At 40.5% G+C, this 8,247-nt stretch overlaps 1 protein-coding gene across 1 annotated transcript; it reads right to left on the bottom strand.

The window, feature by feature from the left end:
• LOC128781126 (olfactory receptor 10A3-like) lies at window positions 1-3,392 on the bottom strand. Its single transcript, XM_053925784.1, has 3 exons — window positions 3,336-3,392; window positions 2,931-3,065; window positions 1-1,176 (listed from the first exon to the last, which is right to left on the bottom strand). The coding sequence occupies exon 3, from the start codon at window positions 943-945 to the stop codon at window positions 1-3; it is 945 nt and encodes a 314-aa protein (XP_053781759.1). The 5' UTR covers window positions 946-1,176; window positions 2,931-3,065; window positions 3,336-3,392.
• Between the last annotated feature and the right edge of the window lie 4,855 nt (window positions 3,393-8,247).

The raw sequence follows: 8,247 nt of genomic DNA, 5'->3' as shown, positions 1-8,247 counted from the left end.
TCAGAGAGTGTGTAAGTCTACTTCTCGTCGCCATAATTTAATCAAAACTCTTTTCATCTCACTGTTTCGCAAGCTGTAGATCAGTGGATTCAACAGAGGCGTAAGCAGCGTGTAAGCCAAAGACATCAGTTTCTTGGTTTCTGGGGAGTAGCCAGATTTGGGTTGTAAATAGGTCATACTGGCTGTGCCATAGAAGAGGGTAACAGAAGAGAGATGGGAGGCACAGGTGGAAAAGGCCTTCTGCCTCCCAGTGGTTGATGGCATCTTCAGGATGGCAGAGAGGATTCGAATGTAAGACAAGATTATCAGAAAGAAAGGAACCAGGACGGCCAAAACAGTGCCAGTGAATGCATAGATTTCAAACAAAAACGTGTCTGCACATACAAGCTCTAACACGGGGGGAGTCTCACAGAAGAGATGGTTGATTTCACTGGGGCCACAGAATGGAAAGCTAAACACCCATGGTGTCTGCACAGTAGCCACCATGATTCCAGAGACCCATGAGAACATTACTAATTTCATGAAAACACTTTTGTTCATAATCATTGGGTAGCTCAGAGGATGACAGATTGCAGCAAATCTGTCATATGCCATTGTCCCCAGGAGAAAGCATTCAGTCACTCCAAAAAGAAGAATGAAATACATTTGTGCAAAACAGCCTGAGAGAGTAATTGTAGTTTTTTCAGTGGAGAGAACCACCAGCATTTCAGGCATAATGACTGCACTGAAACTCACATCCACCACAGACAAGTTCAGGAGGAATAGGTACATGGGAACGTGGAGGCTCTGTTCCAGGAAGATGATGACTATGATCATGGCATTTCCTATCAGGGTCACCAGGTAAACAACCAAGAACACCCCAAAGAGCTGCTCTTGCAGTTCCGGAAAGTTTGCAAAGCCCAGGAGGATGAACTCAACCACAGAACTTTGATTTTGCCTTTTCATTTCAGTAGTAGAGCACGTTTCTCATTTATGGACATACTATATGAGTTACGAAGTCACTGTCCAACAGCGGAGTCAGTGTCTACACTTACCCCAGGTATACTTGGCTGATGATGTGAAAAAGAACTCTCCCGGACAGGGACTCAGTGTGGCAACTTTAGAGAATGGCCAGTTACTCATTAATGAATCTTTCAAATAGAAAGGAGGAAGTAAAGACAGCTAGCTCACATTTGTCTGTGAAGTACAAAATACATCAAAATTCTTTAGCACCTTTTATATTATGTAGTTTGAAAATTAAGCATAACCTTAAAACAAAATAAACATTTTATAACTTAGTTTCCATGAAATTGCTATCAGTATCATTCATTTTTCTCAAGTTTAAATACTATGAAATTTAAGACGGCAGAAATTAAGTATTAAAAAGTAGAAAAATGGAAAAAGATACCCACAAAACTGTGATAACAAGTTAATAGGTCAAGGTTACATCAAAGTTGTTTTATACTTATTGCAAATATTTGTCATCTTCAAAATACACGTGTCTGACACGGCTAAATGTGAAAATGCCACAGGAACACACAAAGGGGGTTGTACTTCAGATATACCTATCTTAAGTGATCTGTAAATAATGTGACTTGCCTCTGGGCTTATTAGCTTATGCAAAGACTGGTCATAACCAAGTAAATTAACATTGGACTACATGGGAAATTTTAAAAGCCAATTCTCTATGGCTCATACATGTAACCATGATTATTTAAGAAAAGTTCAATTTGGGCCATTCTGAAACCAATTTCATTGTTTCCACTCTCTCCTTCTCTTTCTCCATTCTCTCCTCCAATTTGACTTCTCATTAAATGTTCATTTCATCATCAATTATACAACACACACTGATTAAGCAACTAATGTTTGCTAGGCTCAGTAATCTCAGGCACACATTTGCTCCTACAACTCAACAGAGAGCTGGAAACGCTACAAAAACTCGCATTCCACCTTCCCTCACTGCCCTCTAACTCCTCCCGTAATACCTTGCTCTGTTTTCTCCATTATCACCAACTGACATTATAACTATAAATATATAATTAACATATAACTATAAATTAATTTACATCTATATGTTAAATGGTATAACTTAAATGTAAGTAAATATATTCATATATATAGTATATATAAAATCTAACTCTCTCACTACAACAAACACTCCAGGATTCAAAGATTTTTTCTGTTCTTTGCTACACTTACAATGTCTAAAAGAGTCCCTGACCCTTAATTAATGCCGGATCGATATTTGATGAATAAGAGTGCTAAAGGAGGGGAGTCCATGATAACTTAAAGGAACAGAGTGTCTTTAAAAAAATGAAACCAGCACTCACAACTTTTCAGAAGCACAAGGAATAACAAGTGTGTTAGACATTCCAAAGAGGATCAGATAAATTCTGAATGGGTTGTGGGGTGGGGGGGGTGTAAACCATAACCATAGGTGTCATCAGTGGAAGTCATTTTAGCTGGAAGCAGAAACTCAATAGGAGGGATGACTTGCACAGGTAGAGGTACAAGATGACACATTATTGTTACAATAGAGGCCTACTGTCCTTGGTGTGATGTTTTCCAAACCAGCAAACACACCCTGGGAGGTGAGAAACCCAGAACACCCTAAGGACAAAGTAAGCTGAAGTCATTTAATGTTGTCTGAGTGCAGAGCATTACCACATTAGCAGGCAGAAGAAGGCAGGCTGATTTATTTCTCTGCTTGACCACGATCATCCATTAAAATTAAATGGCTGTGTTAACCACATTAATTATCATTTGGACATCAAAAAATCACCTAAAATTAGTAAAATGTAGTCACAGGATCAAACATTTAAAATCCATATCTAATGGAGAAAAAAGAATGACACATATTCAGTGGCTAATATTTAAAAATGGATAGATTTTTTTAAATCAGAGAATTCGGGGTATCATATAAATACAGAAGAAAACCTTTTAGGACTCACTGTGAGCAAGCTATGGAACAGAATGTTCACGAGTGGTGAAGAGCAGCTGACCACAGATGCTCTATGTTCCCTGTAACTTAGAAGAAGACCCTCAGGCCATCTGATCATTCCATTCTGTAGATTTCATCCTTGCAACTGAAAAAGAAAACAATTAGACTTATTTACCAAGTTCCCTTCCAGTTGCAAACCTCTAAAATTTGGTGATTGGCTCAGGCAAAATTATTGCATAAACTCTAATTATTGCCTGAACTCTTGTCCTAAAAGAAGAGGAAGACAAAAGCCATCGAAATCAAGAGTCTACTGATTCAAATGGTTCAGCTGTGTCTCGTGATTCCTGATCACAGAGAAATCCCTTCAACTGCCTCTCCAACTATCAGGGAGAAGAACTATACATGGAAAACCCACCATCAGGAACACAAGCAGAAGCTGCACTTTCTTGCCTACTGACTCCATCTCTTTTAGTTTCCCACTACTGTATCAGGAGCTCTTCCTCTAGCCAAAGCCACCTTCTTGTACATACAACTCAGTGATTTAGTGCACTGATTCTAGAAGATTATATGACATTGAGCTCTATGCCCTGGAGAATCCCTCCATGGGGAACATGAAATCACATCAAAAACACTTTTCCATATTCTCACATAATAACTAAAGAGGCCTGAACTTGGCCCCTCCAAGGAGAAAGCTCAAGAGCACAAGCCAGGAGTCATCCCTCCCTCACATCCCTACAGGGAACAATGCCTCTTCCCTCAACAGACTCAGTTTCTCATTGACATCACTCAACAGGAGGTGAGAGCAGAGGCTGAATAAAGGCTGTAAATGGGGAAAGAAGAGAGTGGAGGAATGAGAGGTGAGGGTGTGACAAAGGCAGGGGAGCTAGAGATAGGGCATCTGATTAGGTGGGTTCAGAGTTTGGTTGTGGTCAGAATCAAGTGAAGGCAGTCTATGGAACCTTTGTAGAAAGCCTGGATACCCCACCCCCATGCAAGAACTTTTCATCATTTCTAGTAGAAATATAGAGTAACTGAAAACTTTTCAGGAAAAAGAAGTCATTACACTTGTTTTCATAGATAGCAATTTTAAACTAGGAGTCAAACAGTCTGGATAAGTTCATGTGATTAAAGGAAGTCATTTAGCTCTTCTGAATCTGTTATTTTGTCAATAACATAAACATAACATAATTAATATCATGAATACATGTGAGATCCAAGGACTCAGGGATAGGTCCAAACTGGCTGGAACAATCGGTAAGCCATTGGCTCAGTCCCAGCAGAGTGAAGAGACAAATGAGTCTGCAGGCTTGGCTTTCTCCAGAACTGGGTGATGTGGCCAGATTACCTTTGTCTACTTATCATTGCCACATGCCTGCAGTAGGATGCGTTCCCAAGGAAATGAACCCTGCCAGGCAGCAATAAGGCTTCTTTCTATGTGATCTGTGTCCAGTGGAAAACGTACCAACTATCCTGAGGAAAGGAGGTTTCCAATCACAGATCTAATCCAATGACCCTTCCCATAACACTCTCTATGGTCAGATAACACCCCATGTGTGAACTAGTCACCTGCACCAGGTGTGGGAAATGCTGCCCATGATCCAGGCCCCATGAAACCTCATGAGCGCTTGGATCATACTGCTGTGTTGTATTTGTTGGTCAGTAATGGCAATGCAGTGATGTGTGCTCTGTGAGAAGTCAACAGGGTGTACAGTCACAATTTTTACACTTTCCTATGTGTGGATCAGACTTCAATGAAAAGCGTAGAGAAAAACTTCAGATACATGGTAATGGGGGTAAAAAGGAAGGAGTATGAAACTGGAATTCCTACCCAATAGTACTGAATTGACAAAACAAAAATCAAAATGTGCAAATTTTCACTTCTTCCTCAATGATTGACACACAAAATAGATAAAAAGACACATAGATGGTAAGACTTTAATAATAAATTCTGAGTTACCAGATGATTATGAGAGTAAATATAAGACAAAAACAACTTTTTATGCTGCTAACTCTATATTTTTTCCCGAAACATTTATGTAATATTTATAAAAATTGATTATGTACTTGTCAGAAAGAAAATATTAATAAAGTTAAATACTTGGCAATCATATACATGACAGACTTTTCAATAAAACTGCAAAACAACAACCACATGTGGAAAAAGAAAGCTAAAGTCTTAAAAATGTTTGTGTAATCTGCAAGTATCTCTCAGGTTAACAGGAAGTCAGAAATGAAATATAGAATACTAATAAAAACACTTTAAATTAAGTAACACATTTACACTTATTAATGTGTCCAAAATGAACTCCTGTTCTTTTCCTAAAACCTGCTGACCTGCTGTGTTCCTCATCTCTGGTAACAGCAGCTTAAAGCTTTGGTTTCACAGGCCTAAAGCTAAGGTGTCATCCTTCAATCCATTTTTCCTCCCACAGCATATCAAACCTGTAACCTGTCTGTGGCTCCCTCTTCGAAATACAGTGTTAAAAATTCTTTTTTTTTTTTTTTTTTTTGGCTGGGTGCAGTGAACTTTATTGATGGTGCATGACAAGGCTGGGCCCCCTGAGCCCCTCCCCTCTTCAGGGGGTCTAGGATGGAAAATGGAGGTTAGGAGATTCTCAGTGTGTTGGGGGATCGGTTTGGGGTAAGGACTCCCCAGCAGCTGAGGGTCTCTCTTCCTGTCACTGGGGCTGGTGGTCCATGGGGCTTTTACTCCTTGGAGGCCATGTGGACCACAAGGTCCACCACCCTGTTGCTGTAGCCGAATTCATTGTCATACCAGGAAATGAGCTTGACCAAGTGGTCATTGAGGGCAGTGCCAGCTCCATCATCGAAGGTGGAGGAGTGGGTGTCACTGTTAAAGTCACAAGAGACAACCAGTGAGAATTTTTAATACTGTCCTGGGCTATACTAAAGACAGTGTTAAAAATTCTCACCTTTCCTATGCATGGCCAGATTGCTCAGTTGTTTGGGGCATTGTCCCGCACACCAAAAGGTTGCTGATTCCATCCCCAGTCAGGGCATGCGTGTATGGGAGGCATGCAATTATGTTCCTCTCTCTTTCTCCCAACCTCCCCCACTCCTATCCTCTGCCTCCAAAATCAATAAAACGGCCCTGACTGGTGTGACTCACTTGGTTGGGCATCATTCCACATTGTGAAATGTTTCCGGTTTCATTCTCAGTCAGGGCACATGCCACAGATGCTGGTCTGGTCCCCATTAAGGGTGTGTGCGAGAAGCAACCAATTGATGTTTCTCTCCCTCTCCTTCTCCCTCCCTTTACCTCTGCCTAAAAATAAATAACTAAAATCTTATTTTTTAAAAAAGAAAAAGCAACAAAACATTCTCAGTTGAGGGTTAAAAAAAAGTCACCTTTTATAAAGCTAACATTCTGATCCAAATTACATTCTTCTCTCATTGCATAATAGCCATACTCTCCAAATTTCTCTTCCATTCTTCCTTTCCCCCGCTCAAAATACTTCCATAGCACCCTATACCTTTCACTGTGGAAGCCAAACTCAAAATATGTAGATTGAAGATCCATTTCCCAGAAACTCTATGGGATCTCTGGGCTCATCTGTGGTACAATACATCCCCTGGTTCACTCCTATTCATCCATGCGGCTGCGTTGCTCTTTCTCACCTCCACCAGCCATGTTCTCATCTCACAGCTACTGCCTTTGCTTTTTCCCTGAACATGGACTATGCTCTCAGAAAACTCTAACTCCCTTATGTCCCTTTGTCCAAGGAGCATCTTCTCCATGAGATCCTCCCAAATCAACCTCTTTAAAATGGGACCCAACCACAACACTGCTGCTGCCCTGATTTATTCTCTCTCCACAGCACTCCTCAGTGTAGATACATCTGAATCATAAGGATATGGAAAGGCCAAACATAAGAAGAAGGAAAAAGACACTCCAAAATAATACTAACAAAAAAGGAAATTTATGTAATTATATTACAATGAGAAAATGTTCAATTCTCCAACAAGATATAACAATTCTAAATCTGCAGGCATCCAATAATATAGCTGAAAATATGTCCAGAAGTTATTGACCGATACACAGGGAAACACAGGAGTGTCAACCACACTGGCATACTGTGACATGCCTCTTTATTTGGTAGAAGAAGTAAATAAATCAGTAAGGAGAAAGATAATATTCCCAATGCAACTTAGTCTATAACATGTATAGAGAACATTGTGTCAGAAACATGGAAGAAAGCACATCACTTTTAATCACATGCAGGACATTTTTTAAAAATCTGCCATACGAGGCCAATTTAGTGATAAAAAGCTTTCAGGATTGGCGACTTAGAATTATGTAACTATGGCAGAAAGTGTACCAGCCAGTGCAACGATTCAGGCCTTGATCAATGGCCAGAAAGGTGGGAAAGGATGCAGGTTGATAAGTCAAAGCATAATGGAAATATATAGCCATTATACTGTTCCACTGATCCCTGCAGAGAGTTCACCACAGCGCTGAGTGCAATCAGTGAACCACTGAACATGAAGTGTGAGAGCCAAAAATATTTCAGTGGTTCACAAGCACCCTCAAGTCTTGCAATGACCAGGCAGAAAAAGCTGAAGTTCGAGTTCCATGAATGAGGGTCAAAGGTAGTTAGTTCAGTGCTTAATCAAGGAAGTTCTATTATGCCAGGTTGAAACCAGAGTTGGGAAAATCTAAAGATTTGACACATATGATGGGAAGTCTGGATGGGTGTCTCCAGTGATTTTCACTCCCAAGAATCTCTGAACCTTCTGAAAGTGCAGAAGTGGCCAGTGTGTCCCGTTAAGAGCAAGAAAACTATAGGAAAGCTACCACATTGAGAACCTTCACCTCCACTCCTGGACACCAGGACTATGTACAGGGTTAAGTCACAACAAAACCCACCCAGGGACACACTGGGCCTGACAAGGAAAAAAGGAACTGTGTCACCAAGCAGCCTGGACCTGTCAAATATCAAGCAGGCAACTGCTACAAGATGCGCAGTTTAATAGAGGGCTGTGAAGAAAGGACAAGAGAGTTCAGAGGGAGAATAATTTGGCAGAAGAAGATGGGGTAGGGGGCGTCAAGAATGGTTGCCTTAAGGAAAGACACTTTGAGGAGGTCTAAGGAAAGAAAAACAATTAATCAGCTGAAATACAGTGAAAAACATATCAGATAGCGAGAAGGGCATGTTTTGACATGATTAAAGCCAGGGGAGACATCATAATTTTCACATTTTAAAAGTTCACTTTTTATTGTCCACGTTGCTTGTAGTTGGAAGTAGTTGTGTCAGCCTCAGAGCCATGAAGGCGTGATGTCAGGTATCCGTCCTATCAGCTGCTAT

The sequence above is a fragment of the Desmodus rotundus genome, chromosome 5 (assembly GCF_022682495.2).
Source record: "Desmodus rotundus isolate HL8 chromosome 5, HLdesRot8A.1, whole genome shotgun sequence".
NCBI lineage: Eukaryota > Metazoa > Chordata > Mammalia > Chiroptera > Phyllostomidae > Desmodus > Desmodus rotundus.
Note: the sequence above shows the minus strand (reverse complement) of the source record. Positions and strands in the feature narration are given on the sequence as shown.

Bases quoted from the DNA above. Each gene is read 5' to 3' on its own strand.
- LOC128781126 (XM_053925784.1), bottom strand. From the start codon at position 945: ATGAAAAGGCAAAATCAAAGTTCTGTGGTTGAGTTCATCCTCCTGGGC.